Source organism: Artibeus jamaicensis, unplaced genomic scaffold (genome assembly GCF_021234435.1).
Source record: "Artibeus jamaicensis isolate MK-2021 breed Jamaican fruit bat unplaced genomic scaffold, CSHL_Jam_final contig_797, whole genome shotgun sequence".
Classification (NCBI taxonomy): Eukaryota; Metazoa; Chordata; class Mammalia; order Chiroptera; family Phyllostomidae; genus Artibeus; species Artibeus jamaicensis.
Window position 1 is genome coordinate 10724608 of NW_026521977.1, and position 26493 is coordinate 10751100.

General features: G+C 42.1%; 1 protein-coding gene across 2 annotated transcripts in view; it reads left to right on the top strand.

Moving 5' to 3' along the window:
- NELL1 (neural EGFL like 1) overlaps window positions 1-26493 on the top strand; it is a 734878-nt gene that overhangs the window by 347749 nt on the left and 360636 nt on the right. For both annotated transcript variants that reach the window (XM_037162229.2, XM_037162218.2), the window contains exon 13: window positions 563-688. In XM_037162229.2, the coding sequence (XP_037018124.2) occupies window positions 563-688 (126 nt within the window). The remainder of the gene's footprint in view (window positions 1-562; window positions 689-26493) is intronic.

The following is a 26493-nucleotide window of genomic DNA, read 5'->3' on the forward strand; positions in this document are numbered from 1 at the left end:
TCACATGGAATGGGTCTGCAGGTCAAGAGATGAAACACACTCATTTGCATCAGACAGGAGCTGCTGTCTGTGTTCACAGTTTAGCGTCGAAGAAAGTGGCTGCACCATCACTTTGGAGCAGATGGATTAAAGCCTGTCTAGTAACTCACACAAGCAGGGAGGGGATGGGTTCCCTTGATCTTGCTGATAACAGCTATACCAGGTACAACAGCTACCTAATAAATATTCATTAGTATCAACTCACTGGACACAGAACAGTTTGATTTTGGACATTAAATCAAGCTCCCTGCATGGTGAAAGATTAATAATAATGCATTTAGCCTTTATGTTTCGTGGGTTTTTAAGTGTTGCATCATACCATGCGTCATTCTTGAAATACTGTTTGCTCAGGATTGGATCTAATGTACCAGCCGAACTTGCACTGCAGCTTTTGTGTGTGATGCATCTTGCTTTTTCTCTTGGTTTCCATGGGCGTTCACGTTCCCTAATGTCATTGGAAAATGATTACCCTCCGGTCTCATCATCCGACTAACCATGATGTTGCTTTTGTCCCCCCTTTCAGATATCGATGAGTGTGCCGCTAAGATGCATTACTGTCATGCCAACACTGTGTGTGTCAACCTGCCGGGCTCATATCGCTGTGACTGTGTCCCGGGATACATTCGTGTGGATGACTTCTCTTGTACAGGTGAGCATCAGGGGGCTGATTCAACCCTTTTCTGCATCATGGCTGTGTTGTTCCACTGAGCTTCAAGGGCACTGAGTACTGTTTTGGCCTGTGTAGTCCTTCTCTTGCATTATTTTGCCCTCTCCTTTTGAGAATAAAAGCAGTAAAGAAATTTCATCTGCATAATTTACTTCCACTCCCAGCATTTCTGCCTGTGTGTGAGATCATGCGTACGTGGGTGTGTGGTCGGAAATTGAAGTCCCAGTTGCCTATAGTAACATCGAGGGACTCAGAGCCATCAGTTCTACATTGTATTGGATTATTTTCTTCCATCATAATGAAATGTTTTTTATATATAAGAAACTGTAGTTTGTTCCCTCATTGGGAAAGACAAGGATTAAACTTAAAGGGGAATCAGGAATACCAGGTGGGCAGGGATTGGGCACATGGGAGCTGGTCAAGACTTTTGACTGATATGCTAACAAGTCAGTTTGCTCCCTCTTCTCCCTGTATCTCTGGGCTGTCAGTCCTAAACGGGGACTCCAGGGCCTGTGGTTGGCTCCTCTGTGTGAGTAATGCTGGCTTTGTGGGGCATTTGGTTTACCTTCCATTCTACTTCCAATCACGTATGTGGGGTCATGAACAGTAAGTTGGTTAAGGGTGATAAAGATTCCGAGTATTCCTTCTCTTGGTCAGACTTTTTAAATGAGCAGCCTGAAACTGCTAAGCTATTAGTCACATTGTACCTTTTCCTGGCTCCTGCATCTTTGTCTTTATCCTGATACCATTGGCATATAAGAGCTGCATTCTTCACTCAGAAGAAAATGCCACTCTTTTGATAATGTATTTTTTTATGAGTGACCTTCTGAAAAGAGCAAAGAGTTGCAAGAGTTAAGGCAGCAACGCTTGTATGTCCAATACCTTTGCCGTGGATGGTTGTATCTTTATAAGTTACTGTTCTGTAACTCAGGGACTGGTGATCTCAGATTGATGGCAGTTTCTGACAGCCACAGAGGCCAAATCTCATTTATCTGTCTTTTATACAATATAACTAAAGTTCCAAGAGGAAAAGAAGAGACTATATAAATATAGCATGCTGAGACCTCAACATTTTAAGGGGACGGAAATCTTTTGGATCTCTACACAAACACAGTCGAAAAGTCTGTGATGTTATAGATGACTATTTCTCTGTTCTTAATAGTAAGTCAATGTCTTGACTTATTTTAACCCTAAGACTGGAAGGAACCCTTGAATGCGCTCCCAACGTAGTAGTAGTAGTATGGCATCACACAACTCGATAAACCTTAATTAAAACCCTGCTGTGTGGAAAGGCCCTGTTGAAACTGCCTCAGAATGCCACCTCCGCTTTTATTTTTTCACGGAGGCAGGCAGGCAGGTGTTGGTGCTTGTCGAACCCCTAACGAATAAGGACAGGTGCTCTGTCTGGTGGTGTGTGTGCAGGACCAGATGCAACATGAATTATTTTAGGAACTTGCTCCAGAATTACTTTCAGAAAGGAACCTGTACTACTTGGAATAAAAGGCAGGGCTGTGGATAGAAGTGGGTACTGAAGCGTTCCTTTCCGCTCCTCTGAAAAGACCATAAAACTCTGCAAGGAAATACCTGTATGCACATAGGCACACACACACACACATTTTGTTTTATTTATGTGTGTATATTTCATCTGAGAGGGAACAGAAAAGTTAGAACACAAGAGAGAAAAACAAGGGGGATGAGGGAAGAACCAGTCAGAGCAGAAGTCTGGGTGCTATAGAGGACAGAGGACCAGTGAAGGCGGCCCAGAGGAAGGAAAACTGTGAACGGACTTGGAAAGGTAGGAATATTTAATGTGAGGTCTGTTCCTGGTTTTGCTATTCTGTATGCAGTGCAAGTCTTCCACGTGACTTTCAAACCTCCAGCAAAGTCACTTACCCTGAGCACTAGGTAAGACTCTCCCCTGCAGTGGAGCGCTGGTTAACAGTGGACAACAGGAGTGGTACCCATGTGTACAGGATGTTGAGGCCTCAGAGGCAGAGGTAACCATTGTGAAGTAACTGCTCCTATCCCTTTCTCTGACCTGCCCCCCAGGATATACTCAAACCCACACACATGACTTTCACCACAGCCTCCTCCCAGGAATTTCGGAAATCTCGCAAGCAGATGAAAGCAGAAAGCTCGATTTTGCTGTGGCATTTAGCAGAGCTGACCACACCTTCCTCTTTTAAACACATCCTTTTCTTGACTTTTGAGACATCATCTCTCCTGATTTCCATTCTATCTCAGTGGCCACGCCTGCCCGTTCTCCTAGCAGTTTAGGTTAGAGCGCCATAAAGCTCTGCCCTGTCCCCACTCTCTGTTCTCCTCTGTAGTCTTTTTAGATGCTTTTGTTCCATCCTAGGACTTTTAACAGCACTTTTGTCAGCAACACTTAACATATCTATCCAGTTCCAGTCTTTCTGCTGAACTTCTGAATCATACAGTCAACTTGACCTCTCTGCATAGATATTTATTTCATAGGCATTTTATGTTTGACATAAAATCTTGATGTTTTTCCCATCTCTGCAAACCTCTTCCTCTTCCAGTTTTCTCCATCTCAGCGAATAAAAGCAACATCTACCCAGGTTTTTGAGCCAAAAAGGCTAGGTGTTGTACTCGGTTCCTTTTCTTCGCCCGCCCCTGCACTTTCAGGCTGGGCACCAGTCTTGTTGACCGTGCTTTCCATCCGCTGCCCTGCATGTGTCCCCTTCTGCCCACGCCCGGTGCCACCACGCTGCTGGACCACCGCTGCAGTGGCCCCCACACTGCACTTCCTGCCCCAGTTTTCTGCCACTAGAACTCTCTCCTGTCATAGCCGCTAGAGCAAACTTTTTAAAGCAGAAATTATGAAAATCCACTGGAAACTCTCAGGTGGTGTCCCATTACACAGAGAAATCAACTTCATTCTTTCTTTGATATTAAAACTTGTAAGGCCTTTCTTCTTTCAGCCTCTCTCACTTGATCTCACACATTTCCATCCTTGCCATTATGGGGTGGCTGCCCTGACTTTTGACTTTGTTTTCCATTCAACAAACTCCTTCTGCTCTAAGACCTTTGCACACACTGTTGCTCCTCCTTAGCACCCTTTTCCTCTTGGTATCCGCCCAACTGGCTCGTTCTTGTCACTCGGATATCAGCATAAAATTCATCAGCTCGGAGAGGCTTTTCCTGATGAACATAAATTAGCCGCCCGTTTTTCTGTCTTATCGCCTGATTTCCATTCTCTGGATATTACTTATCACTGTCTGAAGTTTTATTATTTGTTGTATGTGATTTATTAATTTTTTTCTCTTTGAGAATGTAAGCTCTGAGGACAGAGACCTTTCCCTGTTTTATTCACTGTTCTATCTTGGCTACTTAGGACGGAGCCTGGCAGAGAGCAGTGATTGATAAATATTTATTAAATGAAGGAATGAATTAATACATTTGACCTTGGGTTCATTATTTATCTCTCTAAATTTCATATATAAAATACTGTTTATATATACTATGTCTATGGGTTTTACAAAAATAAAATGAGATGTGTGAAAAATGTACCATGGTGCTTAAATCAGTCAGGATAGGATGTTCTGTAGTGACAATAACCCAAAGTATGACTTAAAATAATGAGAAATTATTTCTTGCTTGTGCGTTATGCCTATCAGGGGTCAATAGGAGGGATGCTGAAACTCGCCATAAGTCATTTGGGATACAAGGCGATGGAGTAATCACTATTGCGAACATGGTGCCACCGAGACAGGGAGGAGAGGGCTGGCCGGTCTGCGTCCACCCTTAAATGTTCTCACCAGGGGATGATACGCTCGAATTTCCCTTCTATCCATAACTCATTGACTCGTCACAGGTTCCCAACCAACTACAAGGGGACAGGAAATGCAGTCCTGCCTTGTGCCTAGAAGAGTAAGGAACCAGAAACATTTGGTGAATGGAGCTAGTGAATAATATAGTGACTGACACTTAATACATTCTCAGCAAATTTTGTTCCCTTTGACATGAGGAGTTGTCGATGGAAATATCCTTCTTTTTAAACATCAGTTCGCAATGTCGTGGGGAAATTAATCTCAAAAAATAATTACGATATAAAGCACATTGTATTAAGTGCTATGATGGAAGTACAAGCAACATGCAATAAGAAAAAGGTGCTTGTGCCAGATGGAGTGTTTGGAATGTGTTTTACAAGCCAAGAAGAGCTATTGGAGTTGACCAAGGCATGGTGGCATGCATTGCCCAAATGACGTTAGAATTTCATAGTGGAAAATACCAATGGGATCGAGAACACCAAAGAGACAAGCATTCTCCCTGGTGGTAATTTCTCCTCTAGACCAGATTCAAGGATCTCCACTGGACACTTTCCATGGCAGGCTAGAACTCTGCCCTGAACATAAGCTAGTTTGGCCAAATGTGCTCTTTATTTTCTATGATAGAGTCGCTCCTCACCTCTAATCGCTGTCATTTCTTTATTGGCAAAGAACACTTCTTCCCCTAAGTGGTTATTTGCCAGTGTAATAAACGAGGTGTATAATGGATGTCTGCAGCTGTGTCTTTTCGGTGTTTCATTTCCAGGAGACAGTTTGCTGGGAGAAATTGACAGGCCCGAAGGCATCCTTTGTTTGCCCTGAGTTCCTGACACAGCATTTCTTGTCATCAGTGTTCCTTTTCCCCAATGATCACAGTGTCTGCCACCGCTTTTCAGTTGGTTTTCCAAGTACATCAAGGTCATCCCCAACCCCCCCTTTTCAGTATGCCATTTAGCCTGACACCCATTTTTCTCAACAGTAGTCATATTGGGAAATTCTGTTTGTTTAAAAATTAGTGAGCCTAGAGTTACATCAGGTTTGGTGATATATTGATTTACCGAATAATTGATTCATGCATTCATTCACTCATTTATTCATCCATCACTTTATTTTTGAATCCAATACGCAATTCCAAATACAATATGCCACCTGAAATACAAGATTCAGGGGGTTCAGCATTTGTGACACAGCTTCAACTGAGAAAACTCAAATGTTTGGTCACCATCAAAAATGGGCTGGTGTTTACCTGATTAACTTCACTTCAAAGTCTTAGGAGAGTTGGGACAACTGTTAGCTGTTTAACCTCCTGTAGTTGGGGGTCCCTGACAAAACCCAGAAATTCCAAAATAGCCTTTCCCAATTCTATGTCCTAACGGTGGTCCTTTCAGAAAAACCACACATGGGACTGTAAATGTAGAGTGTCATCCTGGTGGGGAAAGGCAATATATCAAACAGAAAAGAAACTTTAGCTTTTTCCTAGTTAAAAAGTGAAAAAAAAAGTATCTCAGGGATAATAGATCCACACTGATGATAAGTATCTGGAACTTAAATGGTGTGCTCTAAGGTAATTATTTTACACCTGGGACCTGGGGATTCCTTGTCACAACCACTTGTTATGGAGGAAGCTTGTACTTTCTCGCAGAGAAGTTTCCCATGGCCTTTGAAAGGGTGAAGTCCAAAACAACATCCTTCGATGCTGGGCAAGTTTGTGGCCTTGGAATTGGGGTGTGTGTTCTCTCCTGTAAGAAATCCTTGAGCTGCTCTTGCTCTTCTGTGAACTTTGAAACTGAGGAGTGCTTGCAGTGGAGATGGGGGGCTTCTTTCCTCTCTCCCCTTTCTTTTTTTGCAATGGTCAAGCTACTTGAGTTAGTGGTCTGTGACTTGCATTTATCTCCCTGTAAATTCCCGTGTTTAGTCTGTCTGATAAGATGTTGTCTTAGATATTCAGGCAGCTTTGAAGGAGGGCGCTTGTGATTTACGACAGAAGCATGCAGTAGTGAGACAGGTGCTTGACAGTAATGGGCAAGCATTCATTTTTGTGCCAAAAACTTGCCATGAAGGTAAGAAATAAAGGGAACAAGTGAGATAACAAATATCCGTGTGATTTTTATTACCTTGCTGAAAGGCTTTTTATTTTCTTGATATTGACATGGGTAAAAGCTTGAAGTATATGTTTGTGAAATACTCCAAGCAGGCTTAGTTAAAGAGTTGGGTGTAATCATTTATTAATTTAGTGGTTTAAATTAAAGAGTTGTAATGAAAAGAGGTTAGGCAGCAGCGTAAAGACTTAGGAGTAAAAATTAGCTGTTAGAAATTTCAGATGAGTTCTCCGGAAAATGCTTTTCTGCTAAGCTGATGAAACATAGACCTCTTTCAAATATGAGGTACCTGATGCTTTCTCACTTGCCGCAGACCAGCCGCAGCAGGGTCCAGGGATTTCCCAAAGGTGGGTAAGGCGTTGGCGATGGGTAATAGACGACAACACGCCTCAAAGGACAGTGAAGCTCTGTTCCGTTTACCGCAAGTACAAGCAGGTTTTTATATTTTCATTTTAGGCAGTGATTAACATTTGCAGTATAGCATGATCAGTTAAGCAGAAAAAATCAATACAAAGGTAACCAGGAAAAATACAAGAATTTCCATAATTTTAGTTATGTTAAACAAAAGTTGTTTTGACCAGGAGAGCCATTAATCAGACAATTTGAAATAGCTCTGTGTACAGAGTTTGAATGTCTTATTGTTTATTAAAGGTCTTAGAATTTGGCATGGGGCAAAAGGTACACTAGACCAAGCACAGGTTAGGAAATTCATTATAAGGCCTTTGTGATGTCTAACTTAGCTATCTATCTTTCTGTCCAAAATGTTTCTTTATGTACTATGGACTCTGACTCCTTGGTAATTGTATCTACACGCTTAGTTTGTAGTATCTAACAAGCTTTTCCTGTTTCTTTGCCTACTAAATTCTAATTCATATATATTCCTGTTCAAGGTAAAGGAGGTGCTGTTACTCCAACAACTTTTAGACATTCAGGAGGGGATTTTGTTCTCTGGTCAAGAAATTATTTTGTACAACTTCATTGGAATTATGCTAATCGGCGAACCTGAAATACAAGTGTCTAACAATCCCACCACCTTTTGATCACCCAAACTAACATGTAAGGAGGGATAGACAGGAAATCCTGCCACTGTTGCCTCTGCCTCGCAGATGCATCTCAACCGTCCGGACTGTATCTCTGGGCTGTGGGTAGGGGTCTATATAGTTTTTACTTGTCTTCTTGGAAGACCTTTTGTATCTATGGGTAAGGAACAGTCGTGGGAAAGTCTTTCTAATCTGTTCTTTCATTCCCTCAACTGTTGGCAGCACAACCTGTGTTTGCAACAACAACCTGGTTCTGTATTAACTGGCCTTAACTGTTGATTTAAGAGATCTAACTTGTTTTTCTTATTTATGGTACACCGTGGCGGCCCCGATCACTTTAAGTTGCTCAAACCAGGGTAATTTATACAACTTGACGTGTTTTCTCTTATGGTTAACAATTATATTACCCTGGCTGTTGTACCCCCCCTGTATAAAGGAGAGGGGAATCTCTGGGGATTTTTCCATCCTTTCAGGCAGTTCCGTGGGGAATACTAATGTTTTCCCCTGAACTGTCCCTTCCTCTTGGGTGATTTTCACAGGAATAAGTAAGTACAGTACAATGTCCATACTCAGTAACAAGAGTAAAATAATTAAAATAAAATAACCCATTTTGGATGCCACGTTCTCCTCCAGGGAGACGAATTCCTTGAACTTGACTCCTCCATGCCTGGACCTTGTCAGACAACATGGTTGGGAGAGGATGTGGCACTCACTGAGAAAGCATCACTATAAAATGGAGCTAAAACAGAACAATTCTGTACCTTGGTAGAGTATACTGGTAAAGTAACTACTGATTATCCTCATTTTTTCAGGCATACACCATGTATACCACTTTTACTGTAGTGAAAAAGACTATATCAAATGCTTTAGAATGCAAAAATACTTCTTATTACAGATACCAGCCAACATGTATTGATTGTTGAATTAGAAAAGTCAAAATAAGACATGTACCATTGGATATTTTAAAACCCAAGTCGAAACCCTGCCGATTGATTGTTAGGAGACATTTGCCTTTTGTTTTGATTCCTCTGGCTGGTATATCCTTTTATTTTATTCCTTGTTTTAAAGAGCTGACTCCGCTATTCTGCTTCCCCTTCAGAGGAGGGGTGAGACAATATTCCAAGCAGCATTCCAAACCCCAATTCTTTAGGACAGAGGTTTGCAACCTTCAACTTAGGCTACATTCACTCAGGACACAAATAAACACCACCACTCTGAAAAAGTACACACCTGAGACCTGCGCCTTGAGATCTGGATTTTTGCTTGGTCTGGTGTCATGACCTGGCCTCAGCGTCTTCGTTGAAATGTCCGTGTGATGTCCTGTGCAGTCATGGCTGAGAGCCACTGCTCTGGTAGCACAGAGAGGGCTGGAGAATGGAGAGAGTGTCAGAGGGCAGTCAGGAGGAGGAAGTCAGGCAGAGACCTGGACGGCACCTGTAGGCAGGGCCCTCCCTCCGAGTCCAGGCCCCGGGGTACGTGAGACTCTGTGCCCGTGTGGCCTCATGGGGAGGGCCTGAGCCTTCCACTGGGCTGTGACCGCTGTGAAGCCTCACAGAGCCCTGAAGGTAACTGGGACATCTCCGTGGTCACCTGTGTATTCCATGGGCCAAGAACCAGACGGCTCTCTCTGCCAGCATCTCAGTCACTGGCAATCCTCTAGAGCCATGGAAGCAAGGAATCATCAAAGTGACTGAGGCTATGTTTCCACTAGCCGGAAAGGATAGGTGTTCAGAAGCATTCATTGAGTTGCAGCGAAGGAATTTAAGAAGCTATATTACGTGTATGTATACCTTGTGACTGGGCTCCTCTACCCATCAGATGTGGAAAAAACAAGTTCATAACAGGAGAAAACAGGAAAAAATAAGAGGCCGCTCTGAACAGGGATTGTGGGGTAGAAATTCATGGGGTGTTTGGTTTTCCAGGGCAATTTCTCTTTTCTGTATGTAGTCCTGGAGAGCTGAAGACCAAATATTTATTGAACTGAGAATAATAGTGTTAAAATAATGCTAAGGCATAGTAAAGCTAGCAAATAGGTCTTAGGGAGGATATCAAAGGGATTTCCCTTAAGATTTCAGAATAAAAATAAGTCTGAAGTGTTGGTACAGTGTTTGGAGTCTTTGCCTGATTTCATTGGGAGTTCACTTTTATTCCAGCTTGTACCTGACTGTAGAAGATCCCAACCAAATTGGCTGCTGTGCAGCAAACAGGATGAATGATGGAGCTTTTCTCCAGGGTGTTTGTGCACAAACCTATCAAGTACTGTGTTGCCCTTGACCCAATTCATCATCAAACACTTGTTCATATTTCTGAACACTCTGTTGTTGGAGTCGTTTGCTCAGAATCACAGTTAAGCTCTCACATCAAGAAGGAGTTTGATCCGGGCGCTTCAGCACTTGCAGCCTGTTAGGCCCGCCCTGCAGCCCTGCTTACATCCACGTGTCCGTCAACACACTGAGTGCACATTTCTCCTTTATAACCCAGTGAGCTATCTCGTACGGCTTATTTCTATTTCAAAGACTTTGTAAATGCATGTCTATTTTGATACTTTACTAAGTACAGAAAAGTGTCTTTGAACTTAGTGTCTTTTCTCAAGATAATTGAGAAAGTACGTGAATTATTCTTCAGATGGAATGAAAACTCTAAATGCTTGTGGTTAATGTCTAGTGTGGAAATGCTATTGGTGACGAGCTCTGGCTCTGCCATTGATTTACTTTATGAATTGGAAAGCTGTTTAAGTTCTTCAGCACTATCCTCTATACATTCTCCCAAAGTTGATGAAAGTTGAGGCAACACAATATAGGTACATCAGTTCAGGTGATTTTATCTGAAAGAAAAAGAAACCCACCTGACTCAACCAGCTGAAATGATAAATGTATCCTCCGACGACAAAAAAGCCTGGGGACAGTGTTTCCAGAATTAGTTCATTCAGCTGCTTCCTGACACCATAACACAGGCTGTTTCCAGCTTTTTACCTGGTTATTTTCGGCACGATGGTTTGAAACAATCTAGCTCCCTTCATGGTCTCAGCTGTGGCTGAAGCAACTCCCAGCATGCCACCTTGAATTAACCATGTCCCTGAGGCTGAGGAAAAAAAGATTTCCTTCCTAGAGTCCTTTGTTAAGACCAAGGATAACTTCAGCAGGAGTCCATCCCAGCATATTGGTTCTCACATCTCATTGGACAAAATTGTTTAACATACCTATAAAATATACCTTAGAGAGGCAAGTGGAATTACCTTGACTCAGCATTGATCTCTGTGGCTGGAGCAGTCCCCGTCTTTCTTTACAGTGAGTGCTTTGCTAACTTACATCTAAACAAAATTTGAGTTCCAGTCAAGAGAAGTTGTATATGAGTGTGTGTGTGTGTAGATCCACAGTTGTGTAGGTAATCAGCAGCACTTATTATATTCACAGCATTGTAAACATTACTTCAAGCTCAGGAGTAATTAGAATAAGTGCAGTTAGATACTAAGTATAGTAAATTTATGTATTTGACTATCAGTGTGTAGCTATAGAGATATATATTTACGTAGGTGTCAATCACCCACTGCTGGAGACGGTTCAGAAAATAGGTACCTTCATATGTTGCTGACAGAAATGTAAATTGACAAAAAATTTCTTGAGGATGTTTTGTCATTATATATCAGAAGGCCTAGAAATATTTATTTATGGAAACTTATTCCAAGGAATAATTTTAACTTAGTTAAAATTACTTATGTGAGAAGATTTTTCTTGTGGCCACTTTTTCCATTAGTTATTTGTAACAAAAGAAACTAGAAGCAGTCTAAATATGAATTAATGGAAGTTTGATTAAATAAACTACAATAAATCCATATGTTAGAATATGATGAGTATTAAAATAATGTTTTGATGTTTATTCAGTGTCAGTGGAAAATTCTCACCATACAGTGTGATGAGATTTGAACCAGTATGTATACTGTTTCCAAGTATAAGAATAAAAAAATAAAAATTATGTGTGAACACATATGCAATCACACACAGACACAGAAACACATGGAGGGATATTCCCTCAAATAAGTAATTAACAGAGAATCTGTGCCTGGTGTTTATACATGATGTTATTTCTTTTTTTCCCCCATTTAAAAAATTTAATTATATTTCAAGTACAGTTTTCTGCCTTTTACTCCCGTCCCAGCCCCCGCCCCCCCGTGCTCCCCATCTTCCTCCCATTTCCACCCCCCATAGCTGTTGTCCAGGTATCCTTTAAAGTCCATTTAGTTCCTCTAAATCCCTCCCCTTTTCCCCCTGAAATTCCCTCCCCTCTCCCCTCTGGTCCCTGTCCCCCCATTCTCCATTTTAGTGTCTTTGTTTTTATTTTACTTGCTTGTTTGTTTTGTTGTTTAGCTTCCTGTTAAAGGTGAGATCATCTGGTATTTGTCCCTCAACACCTGGCTTACTTCACTCAGCATAATGCTTTCCAGTTCCATCCATGCTGTTACAAAGGGTAGGAGCTCCTTCTTTCTTTCTGCTGCATAGAATTCCATTGTGTAAATGTACCACAATTTTTTCATCCATTCATTTACTGACGGGCACCTAGGTTGTTTCCAGCTCTTGACTATTGTAAATTGTGCTGCTATGAACATTGGGGTGCACAGGTTCTTTTGGATTGGTGATTCAGGGTTCTTAGGATATAATTCCAGCAGTGGAATTGCTGGGTCAAAAGGTAGGTCCATTTTTAGTTTCCTGAGGAAATTCCATACTCTTTTCCATAATGGTTGTACCAGTCTGCAATCCCACCAACAGTGAACTAGGGTCCCCTTTTCCCCACAACCTCTCTAGCACTTGTTGTTTGTTGCTTTGTTTATGATGGCCATTCTGACCGGTGTAAAGTGATATTTCATTGTGGTTTTAATTTGCATCTCTCTGATAGCTAGCGATATTGAGCATCTTTTCATGTGTCTCTGGATCCTCTGTATGTTCTCCTTGAAGAAGTGTATGTTCAAGTTCTTTTCCCATTTTTTAATTGGGTTAGTTGTCTTCTTAGAGTGAAGTCATTTGAGTTCTTTGTATATTTTGGAGACTAAACCTTTGTCTGAGGTATCATTGGCAAATATGTTTTCCCATATAGTCGGTTGTCTTTTTATATTAATACTGTTTTCTTTAGCCACACAGAAGCTTTTTATTTTGATGAGATCCCATTTGTTTATTCTATCCTTTATATTCCTTGCTCTAGGGGACATATCAGTAAAAAAGTTGCTGCATGAAATATCTGAGATTTTCTTGCCAATGTTCTCCTCTAGACCTTTAATGGTGTCACACTTATATTTAAGTCCTTTATCCACCTTGAATTTATTTTGGTATATGGTGTAAGTTGGTGCTCAAGTTTCATTTTTTTGCATGTAGCTGTCCAGTTCTCCCAACACCATTTGTTGAAGAGGCTATCTTTACTCCATTTTATGTTGCTGCCCCCTTTGTCAAATATTAATTGACTGTAGAGAGTTGGGTTGATTTCTGGGCTCTCTGTTCTGTTCCATTGGTCTATGTGCCTGTTTTTATACCAGTACCAGGCTGTTTTGATTACAGTGGCCTTGTAATATAGCTTGATATCAGGTATTGTGATCCCTCCTACTTTGTTCTTCTTTCCCAAAATTGCGGCTGCTATTCGGGGTTGTTTGTGGTTCCATATAAATTTTTGAAGTGTTTGTTCTATGTCTGTGAAATATGCCATTGGTACTTTAATAGGTATTGCATTGAATCTGTATATTGCTTTGGGTAGTATGGACATTTTGATGATGTTAATTGTATTTTCCAAATTTTCTGTGGAGTGAAATACAATGCAATGAATCCGCATTGTGTTTTATTAACAAAAATTGTTATGAACTATGAGAGAGCAGAACATGCTGAACAGAGATGACACGGAGGTGTTTCTCTAAAGCCCACTGTCATCCCACTAGGTGGAATTTTTTAACATCTATGGCTCGGCGGTGCTGATAATTCTCATCCTCATTGACAAGCAGTAGATGATGGGTCTAAACCGAAGCAGAGAGGAGGGGGGCGTGGTTTCACCAAGTTCCTGCAGAATTTGATTGGCCGACATGACGATTGAGGGCACTTTAATTTACTGTGCCGTTTTCCTTCTCTGTGGATCCTGGAAGGTGATCCGATAGCCAGGCCCTACCTGCCCTATCTTTCAGAGGCCCTGCTGGTGAGGTTTCCAGGTTCAAGGCGCTATGTCCAGTTATTTTTGGACTGTGGCCTCAACAGAGAGAGACACGGGTAGGGGGGCAGGGACAGAGAAGACCACGGTTTCCATAGCAAAGCAACCACTAGGTGAGACTCAGGCAGCGAAGAGTCTCCCTCTGCCATGGCCATTGACTGGCTCACCGAATGCGTGACACCACTCAGCACTCTCCTCTGGGCTCAGGCAGAGCAGTCGAGATTTCAAATAACGTGTCTTTTGAAATAAGTACAGCTCCTTTAAAAAAATAACTTTGCAAAAGAATATAATAACTTGTCCAGTTCCTTGATTCTGTAAGATACGGTTCCTGACCTCTGGGAGGTAATGGCCTCTTTGGGGGACATAAAAATTTACATTTAAGAAGAGTGATTTTATAGCGTGTATAACTGAGTGCCAGATTGTGAGGTATGGGCAATAAACGTGGTGGGAAAGAACATGGCTGTGGGAGAAAGAAGGACATTAATTGGTGTATGGAAGAGAGAAAGTTTTCCACTGGAGGTTCTGAAGCAGTTCGATTCTGATGTGGAATGGGAGACCTGGCGTAGAAGAATCGAGAAGTAACGGGGTGACTGGTGCTTCAGAAATAGATCCGCCCTCTTGTTTGTGGATCTAAAGTGTGACCTGGAGGTGACCTGTGCAGAAGTGGGGAAAAGGGAAGGCTCCGCGTCAGACAAGCCTGGGTTTCTGCCCCAACTTTTGGCCTTCATGAGTAGCATCAGTGCTGGGAAATGGACTCACCTTTCAGAATCTTGGAGAAGTTCCTGGGGTAATGTTGATGAAGTGCTTGGAAGAGGTCTTGGCGCAGAGAACATGCTCAATAACAGTTAGCCCTTTGCTGTATTTTATAGTCGAGGAATCTAAGGTGAGATGGAGGGAGGGTAAGGAATCGTTCTGAGCCACAGTCTAGAGTTGAGGAGCGGAACTGGAGTGCAGGCCTCCTGACTCCAGACTCCAGTGCAGCCTCAGAGCTCTTTTGCAGGTGCCTTTATCATTTAAAAAAAATTATTGAATATAGGTTGCATATGTACAGCTTTATGACACATCTTGTATATTGTGTTGTGTGTTCACCTCCCAAAGTTAAGACTCTTAAGTCCCTGTTCATCACCCTTTACCCTCTTAGCCCCTTCTGCCTGCCCCCAGCCCCCTGGTAGCCACCATACTGTCTAGGAGGGTTTGGGGTTTTTTTTGGCCTGATCTTTTAACCCATTTCACCCAGTCCCCCAATGCCTCTACCCTCTGACAGTTATCTGTCTGTTCTCTGTATCTATGAGTCCGTTTCTATTTTGTTAGTTTATTTTGTTCATTTTATTTCACTTAGCATAATGCTCTCCAGGTCCATCTAAGCTGTCACACAAGGTAAGATTTCCTTCCTTTTATTGTCCAGCAGTATGTCATTGTGTAAATGCACCACGTCTGCGTTACCTACCCAACAGTCAATGGGCGCTTGGGCTGCTTCCAAATCTTGGCTGTTGTTGATAGTGCTGCAGTGAACATAGGGGTGCATATGTTCTTTCAAATTACTGTTTCCAGTTTCTTTGGATATATCCACAGAAGTGGGATTGCTGGATCATAAGGCAGTTCAGTTCCATTTTTAATTTTTTGAGGCAACTCCACCCTGTTTTGCACAGTGGCTGCACCAATCTGCATTCCCACCAACAGTGCAAGAGGTTCACTTTTCTAATGCAAATGCCACCTTGTCTGTGGATGCTCAGTAAACAATAGCCATTGTTAGAATGGCAGGAAGAACTGAGACTTTGACCAAGAGAATCCTGTTTAACCCACAGCTGCTCCTTCTACAAGCTTTGGGAATCTTGTGGTTCCTGAAATGTTCCATGCCTCAGTTTAGAACACCGTGAGAGAAGGCTGGGTTTAAAGGTTTCAGCCCATGAAAAAGCCCAGCCCAATGACTGAACCGTAGATGGCACTCAGTATTGAAACCCTGAAACTCCTTTACCAAATTCCCCCTCCCTACCATCCCCTTCTCACCGAGTAGCATTTGAAGCACTTTGGGGGATGCCAAGGTGCCTTGAAATACATTTGGAGGGCCACTTGCTTGGAGCACCTCAGTTTCTGTAGATAGTGTTCAGGTGTTTGGGGAACAGGGGCCTGCAGTCAGGTGCCCTCGACTGAGGGGTTAAGGAGACCAGTAAGAAATGGATTTCACAGTGGTTTGTGACGAGCAAGGAATGTGTTTCTCTTTTCTTTTTTTAACAGTACAGAAAACATAATCCTTTTTTACTTTTAAGTCCTCACCTGAAGATACGTTTATTGATTTTAGAGAGTGAGGAAGAGGAGAAAGAGAGAGAGAGAAAGAAACATCAGTTGGTGTACGCCCTGATGGGTACTGATCTTTGGAATCTGTTCTAGAAGGTCCCTTTTAAGTTTTTTCCTGAGAAGGGAAACCCATCCACCTACAAACACCTTTGGCATTTATCAGCTCTGCTGACTGGCATCTGGTTAGGTTTTGGGAGTAGCCACAGGACAAATTGCTTTCAGGAGAAGGATGGAATGTCAGAAGTTTGCTCTAGGTTCCACTCCAGCATGAGGTCCCTGGCAGCTGGGAAATATCCTTGGAGAGATTTATAGCAGAGAGGCATGCCAAAAAATAGCAGTGTGATAAAATTGTATAGGAAACTCTAATTATAACAGTAATACATGCATATTACAGTAACATGAAGAAACAGAATAAAAAAAAAGAGGAACCTTTTAAAATTCAACCTTGTAAAAGCAACTTCTAATAACATTTTAGAGTATTTTTTCCTAGTCTATTTCCTATGCCTGTATCTGTATTCTACATTGTGGACATCACACTGCTTCTACCAGTTAATATTTTATTTTTTTTCCTACTTATTTCATGAGTTACTGTTACAGAACCCCAGCCTATGCTGTTCTGAAATAGTTGGGGGGTCCAGTTGCCCACCACCAAGGAGCTTGACTCCAAATGCAAGAGTTTGGTGAACAGGGAAGGAACTGTTTATTTAAAAGTTACACACATTTAGAATAGTGGCAGCATTCTGCCGTTAAGTCCTACTCCCTTTAATACACCCACAAACACCCAGTCTTGCCTCCCTTTGTCAAACCAAGCCAATTTTAGAATATGCCGGTCAGAGGTACCATCTCTTAGAAAAAACCAGAAGTCTGCAGCTAGCAATCCAGGTCACAGTTCAGAGTTCAGGTGTCTCGTTTTAATCCCTGCTTTGCTGCACAGGTCCCCCGCAATTCCGTCACCCGTGCCGCCCTGTTCTCCAGCTCTTAGTCCAAAACTGTGCTGCACCTCCTTCCACACCAGCCTCATGGCTAGCCAATGGGGACCCTCCTATGCCTGTTCAAACTTCAGGGCAAAATCTCCCTCCGGGCTCCTGCGCCTCATTTAAAACCTGACCTGGAGTTTCTGGTAGGACCCCATTTCTGACTCCTTCCACAATGGATTACATTTGCTAGTTCTCTCCGTATAGTTCAAATGCTCTCGGCTACCTGATCAGACCAGGCACTCCAGGCCAGGTGGTTGCAAAGCAGGGCAAACTGCCTTCCTGCCCCTCACACAGGTGCCATAAGCTGCCAGGATGTATTCAGAAAGTCCTGCCCAGCTCCCTCGCCTCGGCACAAGCACGGCTATTACCATAACTATTAAACTAGCCAAGTCGCCATAGATAAGTGGAGTAGCTCTCAGTTTCAGTCTTCCACTTCCCCCAGCCCCCAAGCATGTGGACATTGTGAGGACTTCTTGCCTTAATACCCCATTACATTACTTCAAAAAATAACTGCTCATGCCTACAAATTATTCTCTTCTATGGCTACATTATTACGGCTTTTAACATATTGGAGAAGTATTAGCATTTAGTTACCTCTCTGTCTTCACTGGCTTTCTTATACGCATGTGTTTTATTCTTCCTCTGTTATGATGGATGCTGATCATTGTTTTGCCTCCCTCACTTTAGATCAAGAGGGAGTCAGGGAACAGAGCTTGGGCCAGCCCAGAGTGGGAGATACGCATGCCTAGGGGTCCCGAATGGGGAGCAGTCAGTCTCTCAGGTGTTGTTCATTAAGGGGCATTTTAGGGAAAAATAGGACACTGAAGAACTGTGTCATCGTAACACAGCTCCTGGTGGTATAAGGACCCTGCATAATGTTTTACATGACACCTTGTTACTAGACAGATGCCCTTTACGGGGCCAGTGCCTTGTGGCGGTGCTTCCCATAGTTGCATTTCCTTATTGATTTCTTTGTCCTTTCAGATTCAAAGAGTATTACCTAGATCAGCTAGCTTCCCCCCCCAAACCGCCCCCCCCCCACTTTTGGTCTTCATTTTGGCTATCTGGTTCATCGATTGAATGTAGGAAAAGCATTACAGTGTCAGGATTTTCAAATAGTTTGGATGCTAGAGACCTATAAGGCATCAGAAAAACGCTTTGAAATAATGGTTGTTTGATCGGAATTTTGATGAACTGCTGAAGAAATGAGCCCAGAGAGAACTGGCTTGTGGATTATCTAAAGTTTTAGGGTGTTTTCTCATTAAGACGATACACACACACACACACACACACACACACATAATATATAATATAATATATACATATATATTGCCATTATGCATGTATATATTGAATAGAATGCATACTATATATACAATATATTGCATGCATAGACACACACATATATATATCTCATACATATATACATATATATATGTATAGACATATGTATGTGTGTACATGCACACATAAAAATATATATGTGTATTTCTTTAACCCAAGCCAGTGGCCCATTAAAAATGTGGCATTGATCAGAGGAGGCAGACATCACCCCTCTGCCTCCCTGCAGACTCTGCATGAGATGTGGTGCCTGAGCGGGCGTGTTGTTGTGACGAAGCTGCCAATCACCAGCTGCCCACAGCTGTGGCCTTCTGAATCATCCGAATAGCTTACATGGAGGAATGTTCAAGCTTAATGCAAAATTCGACGCAGATTCATTGCTCTACTTGCTCAGCCATTTTGAATGTGATGGCCACACAGTGCACATGCTCACTCAACAGTGTTCTACTGCCCTTACTGACTAGTAGAGTGAAGTTGTCATTGTTCACACATGCGCATTCCAGTCCACTCTCCTTGGCTGCCAGGATACATCAATGTCACACAAGTTGTCCTCGTTGCATTAACAATGGCTGGACTTTTTCTGCACAGACCTAGTATGTCCATAATAATTTAAAGCAGGGTCTTGAAGAGATGTTTGTATACCCATGTTGATAATGGCATTATTTTATAATAGCTAAAATGTGGAAGCATTGAAATGTCCCTTGACAGATAAATGTGATATATACATACAGTAAAATATCATTCAGCCTTAAAAAGGAAGGAAATTCTGACAAATGCTACCACATGGATGAACCACAGGGAACATATATACTAAGTGACAAAAGCCAGTCACAAAAAGACAAATACTGTGGGATTCTACGTCTGTGTGATACCTGGGATAGTCAAATTCTTCGAAACAAAAAGTAGAAGGGTTCCTGGCTGGTGTAGCTCAGTGGATTGAGCACTGGTCTGCAAACCAAAGGATCACAGTTCAATTCCCAGTCAGGGCACATGCCTGGGTTGAACGCCAGTTCCCATCAGAGGACGCACAAGAGGCAACAATACATTGATATTTCTCTCCCTCTCCCCTTCCCTTCCCCTCTAAAGATAAATAAATAATATCTTTAAAAAAAATTTTTTTAAGTATAAGGGTAGTTGCCACAGCTATGTAGAGCAGAGTTGCTGTTAGTTTTCCAGTTATTGCTTCAGTTTTACAAGAAGGAAAGAGTTCCGGTGATGGTTTCACAACAGTATGAGTGGCACTGAACTTGAAAATGGTTAAGATGATAAATTTTATGTTATGTGTATTTTACCACAATAAAAAAATTGGAAAAAAAATCAGGGAAAGCTCTCTTCCTGTTACTAAGTCAACTCCAGAAATATCACTTACATGAGGTTCCTTGCTTCCCTAACACGTACTGGGCATCAACTTATGTTATAGCTCCGGGAGTGATTATTGTTTCATTGTTTGTTTTTCATTTTTTAAACAGATACTGAGGAAGCTTAGCACCAGGTGTTACTGCAGATGTCAGGAATACATCAGCGAATAGAACAGACCAAACTTTGCTATCAGTGGAGCTTACATTTTAGTTGAGGGGAGTCAACCATAAAATTGTGGATATACAGTATGTGGGAAGATAAGAACTACAAAAAGAAATAAAGGGAGGGATGGGAGATGGGTGTGCTGGGGCATCAGGGCTGAAATTTTATAGGGGTGGTCTGGAAGGGGCTCACTGATAAGGTACAGATAAGTAAAGATGTGAGCGAAGTGAAGGAGCAAGGCCTGCCAGTTCTGGAATATCAAACAGTGTTGCAGGCTGTAGGAAAAAGAGATGGACAGGCAAGCCATCCAATGAATGACTCGGGATTAGGTAAAGAGCTTGCTAAATCAGTGAACTTCTGTCCTTCCTTCTCCGGCTTACATGTGTCTCTGGTATTCTCTGGTGCAATAAAATATATGGGTTTCATGGCCATTGTATGCCTCAGAGACTTCTTTCACACAGTCCGGGTCATGGCTGTCTCCCTAAGAGTTGAAGATGATAGGAGTCAAGCCGTCGCATAACTGGTGTGTTATTAATGTTCTCCTTTAAATGGAGAGCACAGCATTAATGGCCCCAACCCTTGCTAGAACAGCACCAATTTCAGAAGAATAGAGTTTGGGAAGGGGTACAGTGTACACAGCATGTGGAGAATTAAATGCCCATGGCCCAGTATGGTTAACAAGGCCTCCACTTTAATTCTACAGGATAAATGTGGCAACTCTAGAGGCAGGACCAGAAAATATCTCTAAGCAATCAGGGAGCTAAAAGAGCCTTGCTTTTTTCTTTATTTTTATGTCTGTGGTTTTTCATTTTCCCTGCTGTTGATAAATAATTCAGAAAAGAAAAGAATGTTACAGCCCCGACTTTTTAATGCAGAGGACAAATACATTATGTGAATGAATGGTCCCCAAACACCAACAGGCTTTTTGCAAAAAGGTCAGTGTTTTGCATTTGGTCAGCAGCAGGTCCTTTGGGGTTTTGTAATCAACTGGCTTTATTCTGCGGCTAGAGGAGAGGTGGGGACTAAGTGTGCAAAATACACAGAACTAATGCTGTCGTGTGTTCATGGTCCCTAAGCAGACTGCTCAGCCACAGGTAATAGGTAGACTGGGGGGCATGGGTGGACTCTGCAGGTGCTCAGAGAAAGGGTTATTGGAGGACACCTGATGACATCAGTGAAGGTCTGGAGACCCAAGCAGATATGGGCCATAGCACCACACTGAGCATCAGGGTACCAGTGCATGCTGGCAGGGGAGCAGGGATGTCAAGAGGTCTCCTGTTAGAATTTTCCTCCTGCAACTAGGATGTGCCTGCTCACCCAACTCTGGTACCTGTTCATTCACTTCTGAAAGTCATCTCTCATACGAAGTAAAGTCTGAAGGTGGCTTCTATGGGTCTAATTGTTTAGATGATTCATGTTTAGAAACAATGATACTGTCCACATATTAAGCAAATAATTTGGGTCAACATTTGAAACAAATGCTTGTCATTAGTTTGCCAAATGGAATTGCACAGAGAGGGAAGAATTTGATGTGCATTACTAAAGAGACTTATTTTAAACTAGACCAACAGACTACACACCCTCGGGTAAGTCATTTTACTTCCTTGGGCCTCAGTTTCATCACCTGTAACAGGAGAATATTAGGTTATAAGCAGCCTTCTAGAGGGCCCATTAAACTTTTACCTCTCTGAAGCTAAGAATCGTGGCCTTTTCTCTCTTTAGCCACAGTGCCTGCCAAGATAGGCACCAGTTTATTCTTTTTTAAAAAATTTCATGCACCTCTGCAATCATGTGTAACATTGCAATTGCAACTTTGTTTGATTTGTAAAACTTTATTTTAAAGGCATCTTTTAGTTTTATATTTAAAGCTTTTTAGCAGACACTTTAAGAGAATGAGTGAATGTCACACCGACACACTCCTTCTTTGCTCCCATTTGTTTCACTGAATATTTCGTACAACTTCTACATATTGACTTAGGCCATACGACGTTTTATTAACCACTATTGACTTAGGACTGAGAATTATCCAACAAGTGATCAAAGAACCTTTCTTTCTGCCTCAGGAGATTTCTGTGAAGGAGAGCTGGAGATACGAGCTCAGGATGGACCGCTGGTCTCCCCTTTGAAGTTCTTCCATGCCAAGTTCTGTAGATGCTTTTGAACACTTGTTGGCAAATGTCGCCCCTCTGGTATTCACTGTGCTCTTTGTTCAGGCTGGTGCCCACAGAGCCAAAGTAGCAACACAGCTGCTTGTGGTGTCAGGAAAATGGGTGCCATTCCTCAGGGGGTGGCCTGGGGCGGGTGGAGGAGGCGAGAAGAGGTGATGGAGGGTCATGAAAAGAGTGGAAGCTACATATCAGAACACCTGCATTCAGGTCTCAGCTTCGACTGTTGCTAGTTTTATGACTCCAGACAAAATGCTTTAACCTAACTATTGGCTTTCTACTTTGGTGAAATGTGGGTGGAGGCCTCAGTTTAAATGTCTCTGAAAATCTGTGATTCTAACTGTTAGGAGAGATCAGAGGGCAGGTGGTACTCCAGGCTGGGATGGCCAAAGAAAACATCTTTGAACTCGTAGCTCTCGAGCTGTGAAGTGGGATTTTATTACTGGTGCTGTGCGTAGAGACTTTCCCAGTGGAAGGCCTAGGAGGGGTCAAGGCTTGGCTGGTGTGGGGCCTTCCCTGGCCATGCGAGCTCTTGAAAGGAGGAGGCATCTTTAGTCAAGGGTATTCTTTGCTTTTGACAAAGAACCCCTGATTTTGACAGTTCTGATGATTATTCATTGAATAACAAATCCTTGCTGTGTGGGAAAATGCAGATTAAATAAGCAATCTGTTTGTAGCAATTTTTTTTGTTTTTTTTTAAGCATCTCTTTGTAGACATCTTGAGTGATATGAAGGAAAGAAAGTTATTTATCTTTTCTTAAGTATGGAAGTGATTGTACAGGGTGGGGCAAAACTAGGTTTACAGTTATGAGTGCACAAAACACACAGTGTATTCTTGTATCATTAGTTATTAGTTACTGTGTTGTTTTCCATCCGAACAACTATAAACCTACTTTAACCCCACCCTGTACTTCCTGGGAATGTGTAGACAGGTCCTATGAGTGTTAACTCATGAAGGAAACCAGAGAAGTGTGTAATTGTCTGGTCAGTCCAGATTCTCAGAGATCAGGTGAAGACAATTCAGAAAGCATTGTTGATATGACTAGATTTACCACATGGGCAGAGGATGCATGGTGCGGAGTTGAGCCCTGGCTTTGGGCTAGAAAGATCTGAATTTACATCTTAGCTCCACAAGTCATGTGACCTGCAGCCAGGACTTCAATGCATGTGAACTTGTTTCCTTATTTGCAAAATAGGAGTGATAATAACAATAATACTTTTTATTCTGCCATAATATTAGGGGGAGCTAACACATGTAAAATCTGCAGTGGAAGTGGGACACATATATTCAACGAACAAAACATATAACTACATATTTCACAATACCTGTAGCATAGAGGTTGCGTAGTAAATAGTACATTCCTCTTTCTCCTCATTTACTTTATATGCTTTAATTTGGTTATGGAAATTGGAAGTAAAATATGTAAACCACTGGCTTTTACCTTTTGAGAATATTTCTGCACTTGTTTCATTGTCATGCCAGAATCCTTGCAAACTGTTTTCAATTCTAAAAGGTGAGCCCCTTCCCACTGCACTGGCTAGAACAGGAGTGGGCTTGGACCCCATGACCTTAAACAAAGACAGTGGTGCGTCACTGTCAGCTTGATGAATTTAAGGTGTCCTGGAACAGCTTTATAATCTGTGTATCAAATGTTTGTTCAACAAACACTTGAACATCTGAAGTCTCGGTGTGGGAGGTACAGCAGGGCACCAGGCAGAACAAACTTCTGCCATGATGGTATTTATGTTCCAGACAGGGGGACAGTTGATTTTAAAAAGTACAACTTGTTATTTTAGTGTAAATGCTGCGAAGAAAAACAAAATAGGGTAAAGGATTAGGAAATGATTGGTGTGACCAAGAGGGTTATTTCATAAGGAACATTGGGAGAGGACTTAGGAAGGTACTGGGCTGTTGGAGCCAAAATCTGAGTGAGAGGAGGGTAGAAGTGAAAGAGTTCTGTGAGGACACTCTAGTGAGAGGGGGCACTAAGTGCTGAGTTCCTAAAAAGGGGGGTTCAGCTTAGTGTCTGAGGAACAGCGAGGAGGCTGTCCTGCCCGGTGTGAGAGGTAGGTGGTAAAGGGTAGACCAGTAAAGAGAGATCAGGCCATATAGACCCTTGTGATGGTTTTAGATTTCATTCTTTTAAAAAAAAGAGTGTATTTATTTATTTTTAGAGACAGAAGGAAGGGAGAAAGGGAGGGAACTATCGATGTGTAGTAGATACATTACCAATAGGTTGCCTCTCACACACCCCCAACCGGGGACCTGGCACAAAACTGAGGCATGTGCCCTGACTGGGGATAGAACTGGCAACCTTTCAGTTTGCAGGCAAGCACTCCAGCCAGGGCTAGATTTAATTCTAAATGTTACGGGAAACCATTGAAAATTGATCTATCTATAACAATGGCAGGATGGTCATTCTTGAGCACAACACTGGCTCTACTCCGTTGGTCAATCAGTATGCATTTATGTAGCACTTTCTGTATTTCCAGCCGTGCTGGGGGTGGCATAGCGCTGGTGGGTGTTGGCGAGTTCAGAGATGACTCTGTCTATAAGGAACTTAGTGTAGAACTGAGCACACAGCTCTGTTACATGGGGAATAATTTGGAGGCAATGCTGTATACTGTAGTGCTATCTCTAAGTAAAAAAGGTAGTAAAAGAAGGAAGAGACCCTGTGGTTTGGAGCAGCTTGTGAAGAATGTCTGCAAGGTTATGAGGAAACATAAAGGTCAGATGAGGCTCCCAGAGTTGATAAGACATGAATGGGTATAAACTCCTGATATATGCATGCAGTGATTGATCCTAGTGGTAGTGTGCTTTCTAAGAAGAGGGACTGGGTGGTCAGAGACTAGTTCGTGGGTTGCACAGTAAATTTGTTCATTAAAGTCTGGGTAAAGCACTTGGTGTTGGCTGGTTGGGTAGAGAAAATTAAAGAAATGGAAATATAAAAAATATTTCAGTGTTTGTATTTTGTGAGACTAGAAAGATAGAATTTTTATGAATGGAAATGGTATTGTTGGGGGGGAAAGGAGCCACTTTGGAGTAGAATAGTGTGGATTGCATTTGTAGTGACAATAGAATATTTATGCAGACACGTCTAGTCAGTGGGGTTTAATAAAGTGAAATAGTATTAGATTGTATGTAACCAGATGATTGATAAGTGGCAAATTAAAGTTCAAAGATGATGATGATGGTGTTAATGATGATGATGATAATTACCACTATTTACCATCGCCATCATCACCACCATCATTGTCATCACCAACACCGCCATCATCATACTTTGGTGAGTGCACATTTTCTCAGTACAAGACTATGCTGCAGAAATGGTCTGCAACAGGCAATTTAATCACAAGTTTAAAAGGAAACATTTTCTTCACCAGTCAAGTCCAAATTGTATAACCAACTCTCCTTTATGGACCAAAATGTCCAGTGCTCACCAGTGAAGAAGTGAAGAGAAAAGGGCAAGTTGGCTGGGCCTATCTTTAGATGTATAGTTCCACCTGCAATTAACATGGTCCAGCCGATACCCTGGAACATGGTTCAGTCTGACGAGATGCCCTACTCTTAGAGAGGAACGCTGCATGGAGTAAAGAAAGCAGCGAGATCTCCTCCCTTCTTATAGGGTGAATTCACTTATAGGTGGATAGAAATACTGAGCTGATTTATACCTGAGAGTTAGGTATTCGAGATAGACATCGAGTCATCCTGATACAGGTACTTCCACAAGGATAAGAACACATTTGAAGAAAGTTGCATAAGTCCAGTGTCTTGGTGAGAACCCCATATAGAGCCCTTGGCTGGGGGAGGAGGAAGCCGCATTATAACAGGCACTAAGGTGAAGAGATTGTAAAATAGCAATAAAAGGAGGAAAGAGTGGGTGGTTGGTAGTACTGCTAGAGGATCATGTGCAGGCTCAGGAGGGTATAGACATTATGTTTGATAAGAAGAGAGTTGATGGCAGTATTCTAAGAATGGAATCCTTGCTCTCTCCAATAAGGGATTTAAAAAGAGGTGTTTGATAGAAAGTTGCACAGTGGTCAGAATTTGGAAGATTTTGGTACTCAAGTGCTTAGAAATAATTGTTGAGAAACCTGAAAGGGAGAACAAAGACAAATGAAAGCTATTTGACCACCTCAAACTGACTTTTAAGAGGAAAGGGGCGGTAGAGAGAGGTGGAAGAGGGTAAAGGGGGATAAATGGTGACGGATGGAGACCTGACTTTGGGTGGTGAACACACAGTACAGTGCACAGATGATGTGTTACAGAATCGTGCACCTGAAACCTATGTAATTTTATTGACTAATGTCATCACAATAAATTTAATAAAAATAAAGTCTTCCCTCTCCATCAAAAAATAAGACAAAGAGATCAATTCCC